General features: G+C 43.1%; 1 protein-coding gene across 1 annotated transcript in view; it reads right to left on the minus strand.

Annotated features, from left to right (window-relative positions):
- Positions 1–22,357, minus strand: part of ST3GAL6 (ST3 beta-galactoside alpha-2,3-sialyltransferase 6) — an 81,069-nt gene that overhangs the window by 11,687 nt on the left and 47,025 nt on the right. Inside the window, 3 exon segments of the mRNA XM_006094690.3 lie at positions 10,205–10,268; positions 11,279–11,382; positions 20,333–20,410. Coding sequence (XP_006094752.1) covers positions 10,205–10,268; positions 11,279–11,382; positions 20,333–20,410 — 246 coding nt within the window.

Here is a 22,357-nt window from a genome sequence, read left to right on the forward strand (position 1 = left end):
ATGTGCCCAACCAGGGATCGAACCCCCAATGTAGGTATGTGCCCTGACCTGGAAACAAACCCGAGGACCTTTTGTGATACGGAAGGCGCTCCAACCCACTGAGACACCGACCAGGGCTGGCATTAATGGCTTATCTACAGCTGGTGTTCACAGTGCCACCATGACTCGGGAATATGTGATACACCAATGCATGGTCTGAACCACACGCCTTGCAGCTCATTGCTTCCCTCTCCCAGCAGATACCCATATCCGACTAAAGGAGTGATTCGTCCTGTCCGTGGTTTCATCCAGTTGGTCCAGGCTCCCGTTCTTCCTAGTCCTGAGGTGTGAAGCAATAGCTTGCCGTGTCCCTGGGGTGACTGTGTAACTCCACCACATTTAATTAGCACGGCCGTCATGCACAAATAGCTGCAGTGAATGTGAGCCTCTAGAGGCCAGAATGGTGTCACTTCTATTTCTGTATTCTCCAACCTAAAGCATCCGACTCACAGGCTGTGCGTTTAGAAATTGGTTTGGTTGTTAGATTAAGTGTGGCGGTCATTTCCCGACTTTTGAGTCTGAAGAAGCAGAGAGCGGTTCCTCTTTCCCCCACCCTGGAAGCAGGTAGGGAAGAGCACAGGCCCCAAACTGCTCATCTGGAAAACAAACTCATTCCAGGGGGCCTGGACCTGCTAATGGGAAATCTGGAAAGATGCTGACAGTGCAGTGGTAAGAGGTACACTCCCCCAGGTGAGAGGCATGTTCCTCATCAGGTCGGGCCGATCCAGGAGAGGCACTACCTCACACAGAGGGAAACATCAACACCATCATGTAGAGCAGTGGTTCTCAACCTTCTGGCCCTTTAAATACAGTTCCTCATGTTATGACCCAACCATAAAATTATTTTCGTTGCTACTTCATAACTGTAATGTTGCTACTGTTATGAATTGTAATGTAAATATCTGATATGCAGGATGGTCTTAGGCGACCCCTGTGAAAGGGTCGTTCGACCTCCAAAGGGGTCGTGACCCACAAGTTGAGAACCCCTGATGTAGAGAAAGCGAACTTGAATTGCCCATTTCACATGATCTGTGGTCTGTCTTTTTTCTCTGACTGCTTCCTGATATTCATTTTCTCCTCCAGCAGCATCATATGCATTCACATACATCACTCCATCTTCAACAACCTATGGCAGTTCCCACTGGTCCTTTTCCCTCGTGCCTTGTCACCGAGCCCTGCTTTCATGAGCCTGCCGATGGTTGGTCTAGAGGTGGCCCTGTGACCCATCCCTGGGCAGTAAGAGATAAGGCAGTCTATTGGATGCTCTGGAAAAGATTTTACTCCCAGCAAGAGAATGACTGAGCAGTACCCTTTCCTTTTATCCACCCTGTCCTTCCTGCTCAGATAACGCTGTGTAATGACATCAAGTTAGGGCAGCTGCTGTTTCTTGCAAGAACAGGGAAAGGCAGAGAGCGCCAGAGACGCTGCCACTCCCCAGCAGATATGACTAAAGGAGTGCCCACACCCACAGCTACTCCATAGAGGTGCAGGCTGTCCACAGTCCAGCTGTACAATGCACCATTCAGGTACTGCATGTGTGAACTGGTACTCCCAGGAGCATGCAACCCAGTCTGTGCAGCCATAAGCAGGTCCCCCCCACACCCCCAGAGGAACCGCAAGCCTGCAGATCCAGTAACCACATACCTATGCGATGTGGGAGTTAAAGGTCTGCTTCGTTTACATCATGTTTACTCAGGAAGATTGTCACTTGCAGCCCAAAGATCCCAAAACACTGTGCAAGGTACTGCGGGTGGAGACCTGACTGCTGGTTGTGCTACCCCTGACAGCATCTCTGGACCTTGGCCTAGTGACCTAACCTTTCACCTCCGTCTGCCCTTTGGTGAATCACTGGGGTTCAATGTTGTTATTCTGTTGCAAGGGACCGTTTTCTCCAGCATGTGTGCGGGGTATCTATGGTTCTACAACAGCTGACTGCGTCATTGCCGAGCCCTTCACCACACATGACTCACTCGGTTGCTAGGAATCACAGCCCACCCCCACCCCCCCAAAACTCCCCTCCCGGCTGAAAGTGCTGCCATGGAAAGAAACCCTGCAAACCAGCAGGGTGTCCGGAGTTTGATGCAGGTGTGGATACCTCTAACAGAGCCCGGCTCTTTTTAATAAATAACCAATAAATCGCTTTCTTCTTTTTAAGTTGTCCACAAGGCCATGGGCTCGCCCTGGCTCGTTACCAATCTCACCAGTCTCTGCTGACGCTGACATCATGGATTCTGCCTGGAGAGCAGCCTGGAAGCGCTCACGAAGCCCTGCTCACTTAGCACAGGTGCTTCCGTTAGGTAAGGTGTTTGAGTCTAGTTACTCTGTGACCACCTAGGCAGGCCTCAAGCAGTCTTCCGGGACGTGCATGGGGTGCTGGCGGCTGGGGGTGGGGAGCGAGTTCCTGCCTTTTAAGTGGGGGCTGAGATTTTGTGATCTGGGGCTGCTGCTGCTCTGGTTGTGGGAGAATGTACTCCCACCGAGGAGAAAGCAGCAAACCTGGGGGCCAGGGAGCAAGCTGGTGCTTAGAAGCTCCACAGGCAGCCGGGAAGTGTCAGGGCCTTGCAACATGGGCACATTTTAAGAACAACTTTGCTGTGATGCAGTCCCCTTCAAGTATTCCCAACCTTTAGTTAAGTTTCTTCTAAAAAAAATATTTTTGTTGATTTTTAGAGAGAGAGGAAGAGAAAAGGAGAGAGAAATATGGGTGGGAGAGTGAAACATCGACTGGCTGCCCTCCGCATGCCTCCCACTGGGGATGGAGCCCACAACCCAGGCATGTGCCCTGACTGGGAATCAAACTGGCACTGAATGATGCCCAACCAACGGAGCCACACCGGCAGAGCTTTCGTGAGGTTTGTAAAACATGGCCACCTTGTGTGAGCTGTGCTTTAGAGAATAAAGAAAGGAACCGAAGGCCTGAGATAATTTCTTAGGCCTTGGGTTCCTTTTGGCCCTATCCCCATAGGCCAGGCAGAGGGACCCCACCTGCAGGAGGGACCCTGCTCACTCCGCAGATGCCCTCAAGCCCTGGCGCCGCCCCAGGTGTGGCCGGCTGGGGAGGGACCGCGGGAGGTTGGCTCCAGGGTGTGTCAGACTCGTCTCACCCAGTCCCACCCCGCCAGCCACCTTCTAATTCATTCCCTTTCAATATGCATGAATCCATGCACTGGGTCTCTAGTTGAAATATAATTCACATGCCATAAAATTCACCATTAGAAATAATAAGATTCAGTGGGTTTTGGCATCTTCACAAAGTTGTGTAACAATCACCACTATCAAGTACAGAACATCCATCACCCCGCAGAGAAACCCTGAGCCAGGAGCAGGTGTGCGTCACCACTAATCTATGTTTTGTCTCTATAGCTGTATCTATTCTGGCTATTTGGCATAAGGGGAATCGTATAACATGTGGTCTTCTGTGACTGGCTTCTTTCGTCATTCATAACGTTCTCCAGGTTTATCCGGGTCGCAGCAGGAGTCAGTACCTCATTCCTTTCCACGACTGAACAATAGCCGTTACGTGGGCATACATTCATTTACCTGCTCTGCAGTTGTTGGGCATTTGGGGCTATTATAAATAATGCTGTTTTGAGCATTGATGTGTAAGTCTTATGTCTTCATATGTCTTCTATTTAAGCTTCCTATTTTGAAATTATTCTAGACTCACAGAAGGTTGCAAAATAGAACTGAGAAGTCCTGCACACCCTTCACCCACTTTCCCTGGTTTCACTGACTGAGCTATTTCCTACTGAAATTGGCATGGGTATAACGCACACATAGAGTTCTGCCCTTCCTCTTTTACATGAAACCGAGATTCAGAAATTCAAAAACTGGCCCAAGGTCACAGAGCAGTGAGTGCACCCCCTCACCCCCCACAAATACCAACCCCCTCTATTTAGATGGCTCCATGCCCCCCACCTTCACCCCCTACCATAAAAACAATAGCCTGGTTTTCAAGCTATCCTTTTCTAGCATGTTATCAATCCCCTGCTGCCAAAGTCCTGGTCTGACAGCTAATCTATAATAATCCATAATAATAAAAGCCTAATATGCTAATTAGACCAGACAGCCAAAGGACCTTCCAGACGAAGCTGGGGCTGAGGCAGCTGCCACAGCTGCTAGGGCCAAGCCCCTTGCACGAATTTTGTGCATCGGGCCTCTAGTATATCCATAAAAGAAGGAACATGAAAAAAAAACCACTAATAATTGTTCTAAAATAACTTAGGTGGTGTTAGCACAACATTGTGAATATACTAAATGCCACTGAACTGTTCACTTTAAATGGTTCATTTTATGTTATGTGAATTATACCTCAATTAAAAATACGGTTTGTCAACGTTTCTGAGAGACTTCTTTTCTTTCCCAAACTCAGTAGGATCAGCTGGCACAGAGGCAGCCCTGGGGAGAAGGCCAGCTCCCGCACTGACTCTGCCTGTGTGATCTTATCTTCAGGGTGAGGGCTGAGGGAAAAAAACAGGTTCTGTGGTATCTGTTCAGAGAAGAGTCTATCAAGATCAGGCATCTTCAAGGGGAAAAAGAGAACCTATTTAACATATTTGTGTTTTCGGTGACCTGACACGGGTACTCCGGAGATGTTTTAGTTTAACCCTGTAAAAGTGCTAACCCATCTGGGTAAACACGGTTTGAGGCTAAGGATGAAAGCATAAGCTACATTAAGTAATGAATGGGGCAATGGAGAGCCCTGGAAATCCTAAAGAATATGTCAAAAGAACTAACTCTTCCAGAATTCTCTTCCCCTTCCCTCTCAGGATGGCGCTCAGGTGAAGACAGTCGATTGTGGAGTCTTTTCTCTGCTTATTGGAATGCGAAGCGGGGGCTGGAGATCCGTGGCAGGCTGGCGGCCTCTCACCTCAGACTTCCGTATCACCTCTCCGGACCCCATTTCTCATCTTTAACATGAGGGGGTTCGACTAGATCATCGGTTCTCAACCTGTGGGTCGCGACCCCTTTGGTGGTCGAACGACCCTTTCACAGGGGTCGCCTAAGACCATTCTGCATATCAGATATTTACATTATGATTCATAACAGTAGCAACATTACAGTTATGAAGTAGCAACAAAAATAATTTTATGGTTGTGTCACAACATGAGGAACTGTATTTAAAGGGCCAGAAGGTTGAGAACCTCTGGACTAGATGATCCCCATTGGTCCTGCCTCTGACCATCTCTATGACTTCACCACTTTGCTTTTGGGTCTGGCTCGTTCGTTCACACAACACATCAAGGGCAGGTTAGCTTAGGTAATTAGGATTCGCTAGGAAACAAGTCTGCAGCCTTAATATTGACCTTGCCCCAACCTGCTGGGCTATTGCTTGGGAGAGAAACTCAGAAAGAACATAAAGGAAAAGGCCCACTATTACATCCTCCTATCATGCAATAGGACATGTGCATTACCCATTTTAATTTATTTATTTTGGTACAAACACATACCAGAAAGGTTCATTAAATAAAATAAAATGGGTAATGCACATGTATATCTTTTCACATAGAACAGAGAGCACTCCAGTCAAAATATTAGGGGGAAAGGTGATTTTCTAAAATGTGAATGTCTTTCTAACAGAGGTGGTTATTAAAAGGAGGCAAATTATTATAATTATTACTAGGTGACAAAAAGCTTTGAGAAAACACACACAGATGCGGGTTTTGTTGAGGTTATTTTGGAGGGAAGTGGGGAGTGGCTGTGGAAGGGAGGAGCTAAGAGCAAAGAACAAGCCTGGAATTGTTACAGCTCCAAGGCTCCTTCACACAGTTTTTTTTTTTTTTTGCCAAACACACACACTCCTGTTCTCTCCCCTCTTTATTTCTGGCCCAAAGTTCTTCATGGTCTTAACTTTAGAAAAAGGCTCTCTCTGCCTCAGGGTTACTTTACCAACATTACCTTACAAATATGGCATAAATAAGACCTTCATAAGAGATGCCACCTCAGAATGCTTTACAACCCCGGTATGTTTCCACAGTTTGCACAGTGTATCAATTCTCCAAGAGAGAAACCACAGTCGGCTGCTTCCAGCTCGAGGCTAGGTTGCTCTCCAGTTACCAGGTAACTGACTCAGAATCCTGGTTCCCAGGCACAAACCGGTGGGACGAGGACAGTGGTGGAGAATGCTGATGAAGCCTGCTGGTTGCCCTTCAATAATCATGTTTCCTTTGGTCAGTAAAATAGGACTCTGTTTTTTTAAGGTGGGCACACAGCCAGGTGGAATCAAGGCTACAATTCCCAGTCGTATTTACAGCTAGGTGTGGCCTTGCGATTATATTCCTAGCCAACGGGACATAATCAGTGGTTGCTCCTAAAGGTTTAGCAACCAGTTCTCTTTGGGAGGGAGAAGGGTGATGAGAGAGGCCGGGGTTTGTAGCGTTTGCCAATCACCATGGCACAGATCATCCCACCATGGGTCATCTCAGCTTCCACCTGATGGCACAGAATGCGGCGTTGGGAAGAGCTGCAGCTCTCACAGGAATGCAGTGAAGTATTATATGTGATTTCTGGGAAAAATCCTGAAAGGAGGAGGCCAGCCTTACTGGGGGGGGAGGGGGAAGGGGGGTGTGCCCTTCCCCCCTCTTAGGACCAGAATGTAGACCCTAAGGAGGAAACCCTACAGAGGAAACTGTATAGAGAAATGCAGAGCCACAATGGAGAAGCCTCGGTCCCTGAGGCTCAGCTGCTGGGCTGGCCCTGGAATGCTCACCTGCCAACTCCATTTACGCAACAACTGTGAGAAAGAACAAACTCCTATCTCGTAAATGCAACTGGTATTTGGAGTGCTCCCATTCCCAGTGGAACCTACCACAACTGAGGGCATCACGCGTGCTCAGTAAGATAAGTAAACCAAGCTAGGGTCATATCTGGTGGGATCACAAAGGATCCAGATTTGAAACAACAACAAAAAAGAAATGCCTGAACCTTTCTGGAAGGGACGAAGAGGATGGAGGGAGAATCACATATTGCTGAAGAGAGCAGCCAAAGGAAAAGGCACGAGAAAAGATGGCTCTCACCTCTCCGCACCCCAGTCCCTCCTCTCTGGCCTGCAGACCCAGCACAAAGAGTGAGCAATCCCAGGCCAACAAGGCTGCCTCCGCACACCCCAGGGGCTAGCCTCCGCATACAGTGGGCCATAGGGGACGACTCTCCCACTAGGGGCAGTCCAAATCCTCTGCCTGAGAAAGAGAGACTGTTCTCAGACCTCCTTCTTCCAGAGCAGTTTTGCAAGGTCTAGAGGAGAAATGGTATAGGTAGGTCACTCAGGGGACAGTCTGAATGGACTTGGGCAGCAGTAAGCAGGGTAGTACACCTGGCTTTCTGGAATATATTTGAAACGTATTGCTCAGGCCCAGGCTGGCCTGTTACTGTCTTTGTATTGTACAGTGGGTTCTAGACAAACACTGAATGACTTACTTACAATACAGGTAAAATTTATTACTTGCAAACCCTTCTCAAAAGTTAATATGCAAAGAGAAGATAATAGTGTCACGGGTATATTCTTACTGTGGACGGAAAGGGGGCTCTGCAATAAGCCTGACAGGCTCAGGGGGCCACATGCAGGCCCGACAAGCCCAGTGACCAAAAGTAACTGCACAGGATGGTCCGATCACAAATCCCTCACTGGGTAGGTCACAGCAGGTAGTCCCGTCCCAGGCCTACAGCTTCCTTAGCAAAGGTCAGTCCTCACAAGGGAGCTCTGTCCACTGTTCTTGTGCATCCCGGATAACATACCTTTGAAATGTCAGAGTAACATTCTTTTCTCACCCCTCAAAGGCATAACCAGCAGCACCAGAGCACCAGACCACAGAATCCTCACTGTTATTCCCTACATACCATCTGTATGTGCCGTAAATGTTCATTAACTATCCTGCACCCACCAATGCAAAAGTATATGTTTCTCCTGTCCCTTAATCTACTACCAATGGATTTCATGCACCTTCCTTATATCTCCTTTGATTCTTTTTTTTTAATTAATTTTTTTAGAGACAGAAAGAGAGGAAGGGAGGGAGGGAGGCAAGGAGGGAAGGAAACAGAAAGAGGAGGAAGAAGAGAGAGGGAGAGAGAGAAACATCAACCCATTGTTCCGATCATCTACGCATTCATTGGTTGATCCTTATATGTGCCCTGACCAGGGATCGAACCTGCAACCTTGGTATATCGGGACAACACTCTAACTGCACTACCCGGCCAGGACAAATCTCCTTTGATTGTAATGTATACAATAAACTGCAAGAGCGCCATTCTCCAGACCAGCTGAGATCTTGCTCCCCGGCATCTGTTGTCAGCTTGGCAAAAATAAGCTCATAAAAATTCTCTACAGGTTTGGGCTTTTCCTGACTCAGCCACCTTTATCAAATTTCAGAACAGTCTCTCTAGGGAACAGGTGTGCACATGTCCCGCAAGCAGCTCAGCAATGCTGAGCATCTGAGTGCATGGCTAGGCCACTCTGCGGGGATCCAAAAGGAAGTTTTCTATCGCTCTCCACCTGACGAGTCTCTGACTGCATTTATTCCACTTCAAACCGAAGGACTCTTGTACAATCTGCATGACTTCCAATCTCTCCTTCCCAACCATACCCACCTCCCTCCCAACACTGGAGATGCTAAGAACCTGCCCTGAGTTGGAGGTGCAAGGAGGGGGCACTCTCGGTGACAACTTGGGGGGGGAGGGGCAGAGTGACAAGCACAAGTCAGCAAGAGGAAGCAGCCTGCCCAGTGCACACATGATAAACACCTGTGCTGAGAGGTTCTGAAAGCAACTCAATAAAGCACAGTCTAGTTCTAAGATAAAAACAAAGCAGAAAGGAAACTTTCATTCACATCCCCTCAAGTCTCCTGTCGGTAGTTCACATCACAGGGCCAAGAATCTTTTCAAATATCCGCAGATACTTGCTGTAAATGTCTGAGGAATGATCATTATCACTTGTAAATCAGAAATCTAGGCACTAGATAAATCCATCTAAGTCACACCCTGGCTCGGGCATTTAGCAGGTGTAACAAACACGTACGGTTGTCTGCCTAGCCTCAGTTTCTCCAGTTAAAATGGAGATCATCAAGGATACTTTTCAGGGTGGTGGTAAAAATTAGAGAGAATTGACATGAAGCACAGATGGATGCCCAAGGGCTGCACACACACACACAAATATTCTATAACTGAGAGCTATCTAAACTTTAGGTGAGAGGAGAATATATGTGGTTGTTGTTGATAGACAATCAAAAACTGAAATTGAGATAGTTTGATGGCATCGTTTTAAATGATAATTAGTACAAACTGAAATGAACCAGCATATAAAACATAATCCATAGATCAATAATCTGGGCCCCCAGCAGAGGCGAGTGAGATGAACTCAGTCAAAATCTAGCATTGTTCCTCCCTCTCTGTTATGTAAACTCTATTTCATTTTCACACCTCTGTCCACTAACCCATTTCTGTACCACCCCCGTCCCCAATAGCACCTCCGTTCTCTTGTGCAAGAAGGAAAATTCTGCATTCTACTTTTTAATGGAGGTCAGACCATTACAGACTACCCATATCATCCCTCTGTAGCTTAAAACTTTGTGAAATAAGTCTACCTCTATAAATTCAACGGGCAATTCAATTTCTAGGGGGTGAACTTGACATCAAAATTTTCTAAAAGCGAAATTACCATGTGTAGTCAGAAAGTGTGTATCTAAGCGAGCTGTCTGCTTACCTCAGATATGATTCTGAACAAAAGGAAGAGAGCTGCTTCTGAAATCCAATATTCAAATGAAACAGAAAGGATCCTTATGAACAGTTTAGAAAATGTACGGGAAGGTGTGGGAAACAGCCCCCAGAGGGAGGCTGTGAGCTGATTAACAGGGGATGAGAATTAATTCTTCAGTAACAAGTTAGAAAAAAAGAATGTGGGTTAAAAACGCCCTGACTTTGCACTAGTATTACCCATCTCATGACTTCTGCAAAGGTTTGAGCCAGCCAATTACATTACAAAGCTTCTAAACTAATTTTGTAGTTTGTTTATTTCAAGTGTTGTTTGTTTATTCAAGAAATAACTACTAGATGTTTTAGTTACGTACCAATGCTGTGGAATTTTCCCAAGTGATGACATTTTACATCGAGGTGCATGTTTTGAACCACTTCAGCTAAAACTAAAAGTCAAACAGAGGCAAGGAAATGAACTCACTTGTCAAAATCATCAAAGAGGTCACAGCTCTGCAGCTTTGAAAGAGCAAGTCGAAAATATTCCGCTAGAAAACAAATGGAGTACTGTGAGTGAAAGGGATCGTGGCTTCGTGGGTACATAGTAAGCCACCTTTAACCCCACTCGTCCCCCAAAGCCATTACAACTTTCTTCTGAGATGAAGATTCATGATACAACTGCATTTAGCCAGCACTACGTAATAGACACATCACAATGGTAGATGCTCTAAGGACACGTTCCAAAAACCCCAGAAAAATAAGGGGCTTAATGGGAAAACAATCATAAAAAGTAATCCCCAAATTAGCAGAATCAGATAATTCTGAAACTAAAATCAGTATAGAAATCAATATGCAGCAAGTTTAACCTTATTGAATTACCATTTACCATTTCTCTTCAATACCTTTTAACACACACACACACACACACACACACACACACACACTCAATAAGCAAAATCTAAGTCAGAAAACTGTAGGCTTGTCACCTTCTGGGCTTTTAGGGTCTCCCCAAAACGGAGAACATAAAGTTGTGCAAGCCAATCAGGTTTCAAGCAGAGGGGAAAATGTCTCATTATTAGTGGATGGAATATTTCTCTCTCTAAATTTAGCAAAAATAAAACATCCACTGATTAAATTTTAAATTTTTAATCTAGCTCCTTGGTCAAGGAGCTATAACTTGCTGATGAAATAAAAGAAAACTCACAAGTAAAGAGGTGAAATGGGAGATTGGGAGGAAGTTAACACACAGGGTTATCCTGCTAATTCTAATTGGAATAAGGTAAGGCATCAGGACTCATTAATAATACGGTGGTAAAACAAAAGTATAAAGCAGTGTCTTAACAACAATAAAAATCTACCCTTTTTAATCCTCTTATTCTATCCTGCCTCCAAAGGAGTTATATACTAAAATGGATGCCCTCTTCCCATCCCAAAATTATATTCTTTAGAAATCATTATGAAGCAGAAAGATGAAAAGGTCTTATTTTTATATAAACATGCAGTTCACATCAAACACCACTCATATTTAATAGGGCAAGGTAAGAATAACATTACTGACCTGATGTCCTTATCCCATAGGGCAAATCAAACTTATCGCTACCATACAAGGAAGCAAGCTTTTTAAAATCAGCTGCACAAAGAAAAGGGTGAAACTGGTGAAACCTGGAAGATAAGGATAAGGAATGATTTTCCCAAGTGCACATGACACTTGTAGGCTTTTGAAGTCACAACTGAAAATAACTGTAGCATATTACTCATATTGTTTTATTGACTATATAAATGTATAATTATTTTTAAATTATCTAAAATCGCCTTAGGTAGTATTTAAATAGTACATAGAACAGGATATGCAATGGAACTACATGACCAACATGGAAACACTTCCCAGGTAGTGGAATCAAAACTATGTAACAGCTAAGGGGGCGGGGCTTGGGGGAACAAAATTTTATTTTTTTTTATTTTTATTTTTTTTAAAATATATTTTATTGATTTTTTACAGAGAGGAAGGGAGAGGGATAGAGAGCTAGAAACATCGATGAGAGAGAAACATCGACCAGCTGCCTCCTGCACATCTCCCACTGGGGGTGTGCCCGCAACCAACGCACATGCCCCTGACCGGAATCGAACCCGGGACCCCTCAGTCCGCAGGCCGACGCTCCATCCACTGAGCCAAACCGGTTTCGGCAAGGAACAAAATTTTAAAACAAACCAACACCAAGTGATAAAATATTAGCTGCCATATACAGAAAGAAACAAAGGAACTAATAAGGGAAAATAAAAATATTGATGCCAACCTATTCCCAAATGTAAAGGCACTGTATGTATGAATGTGTCAACCGTGAAAATAAAGCATACATTAAAATTAGATATAGCTAGAACTAAATTCCTGATGTCACTAAATTAAGATTTACTCAAGAACAAGAACCACGGGCATTTTTCTTCTTATTGCCTGTCTCTCCAGGTGCTCTCTCAAACAAAAGAATGTTTGATGAGAGTAGGGGGTGCCTCTGCTTTTTCTCACTTTTAGTGCCTGGCAGAGTAGGCAGACAACATACATTTAATAAATGATTGAATGAATTCAAACTCCAAACTAATTCTTTACACAACCATTATCTAATAGAAAAATAATTTTTTTAATTAAAGAAAAGGAATAGGTGACACTCATTAAAATACTATTTTTATCTACCAGAAGGACTGAATGCTACAGAGCAAATCAAGCTAATCCTCCCCCCAATTCCCACACAGAGCCCCCTCTTTTCAGACTCATCACCTTCGCTTTCTCTTAGTCTAAAAACTACAGGTGGAGATCAGAGTGCCTCTTATATTTCAGAGGCTACATGACAGAATGGAGTAGGGGTGAACCGGCTTCAGTTTTATCCAGGCTTTGCCACTCATGAGCCACTAACATTTTTCAGAACTGAGCTAAAACCTCACATGTACTCAAACTAAGGAAACAGGTGGAAGACCAGCCCTTCCTGCTTTACACATGATGTGTTTCCCAGATTTAGTTGTCATAGTGATAGCAGCCTTGCAGGTCCAGCCAATCTTGAAAGGTCCTATGTACACCAGGATGGATGCCCAAGTTCAGGATCTGCTCAGAGAAGATGAAGTGTCAGGTCATCTGACTTACGATTGAGAGGAGACACAAGATCTTCCCAACTTGGGAAAGTGAACTACAGATGACTTTGCATCCAGAGAGCAAGGCAATAAAGGACTCTATTCTTTGGAGTCGGTAGGGGTGATGATATGATGACCAATGACTAATGTCTATTGCCAGTCAAACTTTGTGCTAGATGGCTTACATTTTATTTCTAAATGAAATAATAGGGAAAAATATCTTTCAGGCAAATTGAAATGAAAAAGGAAAGCTGGAGTAGCAATACTTATATCTGACAAAATAGACCTCAAAGTGAAGGCCATAACAAGAGATAAGGAAGGCCACTTCATAATACTAAAGGGATCGATACAACAAGAGGATATAACCCTGATAAACATATATGCACCCAATGCAGGAGCACCCACATACATAAAAAAAACTCCTGGAAGATATCAAGGGAGAGATCGACAACAATACAATCATAGTAGGGGACTTTAATACATCACTGACATCACTGGATAAATCCTCTAGACAAAAAATCAGCAAAGAAACAGCAATCCTAAATGACTCACTAGATCAAATGGACTTAACTGACATCTTCAGAACATTTCACTCCAAAGCCACGGAATATACGTTCTTCTCAAGTGCACATGGGACATTTTCAAAAATAGACCACATATTGGGTAACAAGCAAAGTCTTCCAAAATTGAAGAAGATTGAAATCATATCAAGCATTTTCTCATACCACAATTGCATAATATTAGAAATAAACTACAATAAAAACAATCCAAAAAATTCAAACACTTGGAAGCTGAAAAGCATGCTATTAAACAATGATTGGGTTACCAAAGAGATCAAAGAAAAAATTTAAAACATCCTAGGCACTAATGACAATAAAAACACAACAGTCCAAAATCTATGGGACACAATGAAAGCAGACCTGAGAGGGAAGTTTATAGCTCTACAGGCCTACCTCAAAAAACAAGAAAAAATGGTAGTAAATCATCTAACTCTACAACTCAAAGAATTAGAAAGAGAGCAACAAGAAAAGCGCACTGTATTCAGAACAGCGGTTCTCAACCTGTGGATCGAGACCCCTTTGGGGGTCGAACGACCCTTTCACAGGGGTCGCCTAAATACATCCTGCATATCAGATATTTACATTACGATTCATAACAGTAGCAAAATTACAGTTAAGAAGTAGCAACGAAAATAATTTTATGGTTGGGGGTCACCACAACATGAGGAACTGTATTAAAAGGTCACGGCATTAGGAAGGTTGAGAACCACTGATCCAAAAGGAAGGAGATAATAAAGATTAGAGCAGAAATTAACGACATAGAGACCAAAAAAACAATACAGAAGATCAATGAAAGCAAGAGCTGGTTCTTTGAAAGGATAAACAAGATTGATGAACCTCTAGCCAGGCTCACCAAGAAGCAAAGAGAGAGGACCCAAATAAACAAAATCAGAAATGAAAGAGGCGAAATAACAACAGACCCCACAGAAATACAAAGGATTGTTAAAAAATACGATGGACAACTCTATTCTAACAAACTAGACAACCTGGAGGAAATGGACATATTCCTAGAAAAATACAACCTTCCAAAACTCAATCAGGAAGATTCTAAAAGTCTCAATAGGCCGATAACTATAGAAGAAATTGAAGCAGTCATCAAAAAGCTTCCAGAAAACAAAGGCCCGGGGCCAGAGGGCTTCACAGGGGAGTTTTACCAAACATTCAAGGAAGAACTAAAACCAGGCTATTACAAAAAATTCAAGAGGAAGGAACACTTCCAAGCACATTCTATGAAGCCAGCATCATCCTAATACCAAAACCAGATAAAGACAACACAATGAAAGAGAATTACAGGCCAATATCTCTCATGAACAAAGATGCCAAAATCCTCAACAAAATTCTAGTAAATCGGATCCAGCAGTACATCAGAAAGATCATACACCATGACCAAGTAGGATTTATCCCGGGGATGCAAGGATGGTTCAATATCAACAAATCAATAAATGTGATACATCACACAAACAAACTGAGAGACAAAAATCACATAATCATATCAATTGATGCAGAAAAAGCATTTGACAAAATCCAACAACCTTTCTTGATAAAAACTCTCAGCAAAGTGGGAATAGAGGGATAATACCTCAACATAATAAAAGTCCTATATGACAAACCCACAGCCAACATCATACTCAATGGGCAAATACTAAAACCATTTCCCCTAAGAACAGGAACAATACAGGGATGCCCACTCTCACCACTCCTGTTCGACATAGTACTGGAAGTATTAGCCATAGCGATCAGACAAGAAGAAAAAAATAAAAGGCATCCAAATTGGAAAAGAAGAAGTAAAACTGTCCTAATTTGCAGACGTGATGATATTATACATAGAAAACCCCAAAGACTCTATCAAAAAACTACTAGACCTAATAAATGAATTTGGCAATGTATCAGTATACAAAATTAACACCCAGAAATCTATGGCATTTTTTATACACCAATAATGAACTCACAGAAAGAGAAATGAAAAAAAAATCCCATTTACCACTGCACCAAAAAAATTAAGATACCTAGGAATAAACTTATCCAAGGATGTAAAAGACCTGTACTTGGAAAATTACAGGACATTTAAAAAAGAGATAGAGGAAGACATAAACAAATGGAAGAACATACCATGTTCATGGATTGGTAGACTCAACATCATTAAAATGTCCATACTACCTAAAGCAATCTATAGATTCAATGCAGTACCTATTAAAATACCAATGGCATATTTCAAAGATCTAAAACAAACTCTCCAAAAATTCATCTGGAATAAAAAAGACCCCAAATAGCTACAGCTATCCTGAGAAAGAAGAACAAAGTTGGAGGGATCACAATACCAGACATCAAACTATATTACCAAGCCATGGTTCTCAAAACTGCCTGGTACTGGCACAAGAACAGACATATAGATCAATGGAACAGAATAGAGGACCCAGAAATTGACCCAAGCCATTATACTCAATTAATATTCAACAAAGGAGGCAAGAGCATACATTGGAGTCAAAACAGCCTCTTTAATAAATGGTGCTGGGAAATTTGGTCAGATACATGCAAAAAAATGAAACTAGATCACCAACTTACACCACACAAAAACAAACTCAAAATGGCAAAGGACTTGAATGTAAGACGGGAAACCATTAAAATCCTACAAGACTCCAGAGGCAGCAAAATTGCAGACATATGTCGTAGCAATATTTTTACTGATATAGCTCCTAAAGAAATGGAAATCAAGGAGAAAATAAATAAATGGGACTACATGAAAATAAAACGCTTCTGCACAGCAAAAGAAACTATCAACAAAACAACAAGAAAGACCACTGCATGGGAGAATATATTTGCCAATGCTATTTCAGATAAGGGTTTAATCTACAAAATTTACAGGGAACTCATACAACTTAACAAAAGGAAGATAACAATCAAATCAAAAAATGGGCAAAGGACCTCAATAGAGATTTTTTGAAAGAAGACATACAGAAGGCCAAGAAAACATGCTCAAAGTCACTAATTATCAGAGAGATGCAAATCAAAATGACAATGAGGTTCCATCTTACACCTGTCAGAATAGCATAGCTGTCATCAACAAATCAACAAATGACAAGTGCTGAGGAGGATGCGGAGAAAAAGGAGCCCTCTTGCACTGCTAACTGTTTCAGCCACTGTGTATGGAGTTTCCTCAAAAAATTTAAAATGGAACTCCCATTGGAACTCCCATTTGACCCAGTAACCCCACTTCTAGGAATATATCCCAAGAAATCAGAAACACCAATCAGAAAGGGTATATGCAGCACAATTTACCATAGCTAAGATTTGGAAACAGCCTAAGTGTCCTTCAGCAGATGAGTGGATTAAAAAACTATGGTACAGTGGAATACTATGCTGCTGTAAAAAGAAAGAACTCTTACCATTTGCAACAGCATGGATGGACATGGAGAGCATTATGCTAAGCAAAATAAGCCAGTTGGAGAAAGATAAATATCACATGATCTCACTCATATGTGGAATATAATGAACAACATAAACTGATAAATCAAAATAGAGCCAGATTAAAAAAAAAAAGAAAAGAAGTATATTAGAAGTAATCCTGTTATTTGCAGATTTTTAATATTTCCTAAAACTTTTGTGATATTACACTATGTTAGTACAGTTTTGGTAATATATTTAAAATATTTTTTCTTGAAATATTAATTTCTATTGCATACATTTAAAATCGTTTTTCTTGAAATATTGTTTATTGCATGTAAGGTTATTATATTTAAAATCATTTTTCTTGAAAAAAATTCTGTTAAAAAAAGAAACCTTTTAATAAAAATTTTGTAACTTAATTTTTACAATATCCTGTTATACATAATTATTTACAAACTACAACGTTTGCTAATGACTGATTACTATAATCGCGTTGCATTCATTTCCCTTACATGCCTTAAGTGCAGGCACACCATTTCTTGCCACTATACTAGCAGCGAAGATTTTAGCATCCAATTGCCACATCATTAGTCTTGAACTGACTTGTTTGGTGTGCACAACAGGAAATATTTCGCTTTTGGAGAACAAGAAAAATAGGTTTATTTGTGTTACGCTTATTAATGTGTGCAGTTATCCAGTGTCTGGTAAGTTAATGTTCAAGAAAAATTTAATTTTTATTAAAATGTTCTATTATTTTATGTTAACGATTACTCATTTATTTCAGCCCTTTGTATTAAGCATGTCTCTATTGAAATAAATCTACCTTTCTCTGAAAATTGAAGCTTTTTTTTTTGTGGCCCACATAAACTTAAACCTTGCTTATTTGGCCCGTGTTAGCATTTGAGTTTGACATGCTTGTAGTACATTGTATTATATTACTGTGTATTATATTATAACTAGAGGCCCGGTGCACAAAACTTTGTGCACTCGGGGGCGGGGGGGGGGGGTCCCTCAGTGCCCTCTCGCAGTCTGGGACCCCTTGGGGGATGTCCATCTGCTGGCTTATGCCTGCTCCCTGGGGGATCGGCCTAAGGTGGCAGTCAGACATCCCTCTGGCAGCCCAGGAGCCCTTGGGGGATGTCCACTTGCCAGTGGGGAGCAGGCCTAAACTGCAGTCGGACATCCTTAGCACTGCTGAGGAGGCGGGAGAGGCTCCCACCACCACCGCTGTCCTGGAAGCCATCAGCCTGGCTTGTGGCTGAGCAGAGCTCCCCCTGTGGGAGTGCACTGACCACCAGGGGACAGCTCTGCATTGAGCGTCTGCCCCTTGTGGTGAGTGTGTGTCATAGTGACCAGTCGTTCTGCTGTTAGGGTCAATTTGCATATTACCCTTTTATTATATAGGATAGAGGCCTGGTGCACAGGTGGGGGCCGGCTGGTTTGCCCTGAAGGGTGTCCCGGATCAGGGTGGGGGGGTCCTGTTGGGGTGCCTGGCCAGCCTGGGTGAGGGGCTGAGGGCCATTTTCAGGCTGGCCACACACCCCTGGCGACCCAAGCTCCCAGCCTCTCCTTTTTTCTTTTTATTTTTTTTCTGGGATTTATTTATCTTCTATAATTGAAACTTTGTAGCCTTGATTGGAGCCCAGGTCCCTTCAGGGCAGGCAGGAAGCTTGGCTTCCTCCATCGTCAGGGGCAACCCAAGCCTCCTGCTCGCTCCAGCTCCGTGGCCACTGCCATCTTAGTTGGGTTAATTTGCATAACCGCTCCTGATTGGCTGGTGGGCGTGGCTTGTGGGTGTGGCTTGAGTGTAGCAGAGGGACAGTTAATTTGCATGTTTCTCTTTTATTATATAGGATGTATCATATTACCTTACATTTCTGCTATTGTTACATCTATGAACGAACGCTTGGAGTGGTCAGTAAAGTCTATGAGTCAGTTTAGACAGAAACTGAAGCTATGAGAAGTGAAGTAACTAGACAGTATTACGGTGGTCACTGACCCATATCTGACAAAGCTGAAATCCACATTAACTGTTTACAGCACTGCAGGCAACACCTCCAGGTTTCTTTCTCAGCAGAGCTGCTCCTGATTTCTCCTTGCAGAGGAGTTCGCACCACCCCCAGCGAGTACAACTCACAGGACAAATGCCAAGTCTACTTGTCCATTAGACTGCAGACTTCTGCACCTACTGAGCAAAGCTTCATAAATACTTTAACCCCGTAGGGTTTTCTCAGGAAGGAAATAAAGTGTAAGAATACCTTGATTCTAGAGTAGCTTTTTAAAGCTTCAGTCTGCAGCCCACAGGTGGTTCATAAAATCAATTTTGTGACTTATGATCAACAGTTTTTTTACTGATTTCACAGAGGAAGGGAGAGAGAAAGAGAGAGAGAGAGAAGGGAGAGAGAGAGAAAGAGATAGAAACATCAATGATGAGAGAGAATCATTGATAGGCTGCCTCCTTCACGCCCTCTTCTGGGGATGGTGCCCGCATCCCTGGGATTTGCCCTAACTGGGAATCGAACTATGACCTCCTGGTTCATAGGTCAAACACTTAAATATTAAATAGTCTCTTTACTATTTTTTTAAGTAAATAGAACAGAATACAGGGCATCTTGAGTAAGAGGTAAAAATTCTTTCTTCTCATTGTAAATATGCATGTATACTAAATTATAAAAGTAAAATGTACTTTTTCCTATGGGTCATGGTCAAAAAAGTATAAGATCTCTCTTCAAGTCTTTCAGTGGCCCTAACCAGACATCCCCTATGGACAGACTACAAGCAGTGGTGGCTCACCTATAACCATATGCAGAAATAGTTTATATATCTGCAGGTTTCCAGAGAGTTGGTTGATTTTAACGGGATCTGCAGCTTCCAAAAGGTAAAGAACTAGTATTGGAAAGGTGCAATAATATAATAAAACAAAATAAAAATAGAAAATGTGACTTTTATCCTCAATAGGTAAGATGTTAAAAAAAAAACACCTCATGCCTGTTTTATACAATTAATCATGCCCAGACTAGATAATCATTATCCAGAATCATCTTGACTAGCCTGTTAAAATTGAGGTGACAGAGGCAAAAATTATTTGTGGATAGAAGAGTAAATTCCCTACAAGTCCTGACAACCATAATGAATAATCATTATTACATTCTATAGAGATGAATGTGTAGTAGTTCATTAATAGTCAGTGAAAGTTTTAACTGAAAAACTTAACCTAGAGGTGAGGGGGAAGAAGCCACAAATAAGGATGGAAAATAACATGGGGACACAAGGTCGGGGGATAAAACCCTAAAACACAGTTCACTTTTCTATGATCAAACCAAACAGACCTCCCTAATCTCACCTGTGTGAAAGCAACACTGGTCTGACTTTTCTTAAAATGTATGACTAAGCACAAAAGGAGACGGGAGATTCAAGCTCTTCCTTAAATGTAGGGTGTCCACGTTATATCGCTAAGCTTTGTGTGGGAAGGAAGTAAGCCAGTGTAACTGGAAATGATTGCAAACGCATGCCAAACACTTTGCATGCCACAGTTTCTTTCATGGGTTTACCTCAGGAGAGAGGCAAATGCTGGCTTTGATGAACACAGCTGGATCTTATTTCTTCGTTTCATTTCCACAGGTGGCATCCTGCAAGACAGAAAGCATCGTTCAGAAAGCAGAGCCAGGCAGCAGGCCTAGAGGGAAGCAAACGCCCTGGGAGCTCGGTGCCACTACTGAGCCGCCTCTCAGGCAGGAAACAATGTCCTCACAGCAGCCCCGAACTATGACAGCACCTCCTCCAAGTCCTGTGCGCATGTGAGGATTTCTGGATGCAAGGCAAGGGAGATGGGAAAGGCGAGGTACTGAGCAGCCCAAGGTGAACTGAAGGGCGCTCTAGAAGGGCTTGGATTACTGTGCTGGGGATGCCACAGTCTGGCTCTTTTCAGACGTCCCCCAATGCCTGGAAACCTAGTTGACCCTCAGTGCACACGGCTATCTGGGTCCTCCCTGCCACACCTGGGGACGCTGGCCAGCAGCAACCAGCAGCTGCCACAGAAACAATGACCTGAGCGGGTGGCACTCACCCTGCCTCGTGATCTGGTGACTCCACAAGTCACACTGCTTAGAGTCATGTCTAACTCTCCTCCGTGCTTGGCACAGGTGAGGCCTGTGTATCTCCTGAATGGAGCACTTGTCTCCACAATTTGAAAGGGCATTGTGAGAGGCAGAGAAAACAAAAATAAATGAAGGGGATAGGGTGGCAGGTGCCAGGCTTCGTCAGGAGAGCAGTAAACAGCTTAATACAAAAACATTCGTGGTCATCCATTATGTGATAAATTAATCCTGTGGTCGGCAAACTGGCTCTTGAGCCACATGCGGTTCTTTGGCCCCTTGAGTGTGGCTCTTCCTAAGCCTTAGGAGTACCCTAATTAAGTTAATAACAATGTACCTACCTATATAGTTTAAGTTTAAAAAATTTGGCTCTCAAAAGAAATTTCAATCGTTGTACTATTGATATTTGGCTGTTGACTAATGAGTTTGCCCACCACTCTCCTATACTGACCTCCTGAAAGACACCCTGAGAAGGCGGACTGGAAGTGACTCATTTAAGGCTACTAGGGGTTGGTTTGATAAATTTAAGAAAAGAGGTATTTGTATATAAGGAAGATTAAAACAGGGAATTATTTGGGGGTCTGCACCCAATTAATTCAATTTACATTCTTTCTACTGGGAAAAAATGATTCAGTTTCGAACAAATTGCTTCTTGAACAGATTTCCAGAATGAGTTAAGTTTGAGAACCAAGGTTCCACTGTAGTTTTTAAGGAAGCAAGTTCACAGCAACACCTATTTGAGGTCATTTCCTACTATGCTTTCTGTGACTGGAGTAAAGCATTAACTCAGATTGACATGAACATTCCTCAAATCCTGATGACAAAAGACTGTGCTGGCCCTAGCTGGGTAGCTCAGTTGGTTAGAGCATCATCCAGATATGCCAAGGTTACAGGTTTGATCACCAGTCAGGACACTTACAAGAATCAACCAATGGACCCTGAAGAATTATGCCACACTATTCTGCTCTTTGAGATCTTCTGAGGAAGTGACATTTAAGGAAATCTTACTGAGGATCACTGAAGAGGATTCTAGAAGCTGAAAAGGTTGATATTCACAGAAGGTTTTGTAAAAGCAATACAACAGCTGGTGACACAATTCGCAGCCGAGAAGGGCAGAGGACGCCTGGAGAATGGTAGGATCCGGATCTGGGCTGAAGAGAGTCTCCTGAGCACCGGGACGAGAGGGTTAGAAGGAACCTGCGCTGCACCAAGTCCGCGTCCCTTGAGGACAGGTGTAAAACCTGACTGTGGAAAGGAAGTCCACAGGGCTGATGGCGGCAGGGGATTCTAGATCTAAGTCCATATCTGCGAGAGGCTGAGCCCAGAGGGGTGGCCTGAAGAACTGCCAGAGCCATGCCGTGCCAGGGGGCTATAAACTAGCAGTCGTGCAGCTGTTTTGCCTCTGTTTGGTCTTTGCTTTTATTCGCTAAACCCAGTTCATAGGACCTTTCACATGCAAACACTCACCTGTGACTGTGGTTC

Source organism: Myotis lucifugus, unplaced genomic scaffold (assembly GCF_000147115.1).
Source record: "Myotis lucifugus unplaced genomic scaffold, Myoluc2.0 scaffold_140, whole genome shotgun sequence".
In the NCBI taxonomy this organism is placed as follows: domain Eukaryota; kingdom Metazoa; phylum Chordata; class Mammalia; order Chiroptera; family Vespertilionidae; genus Myotis; species Myotis lucifugus.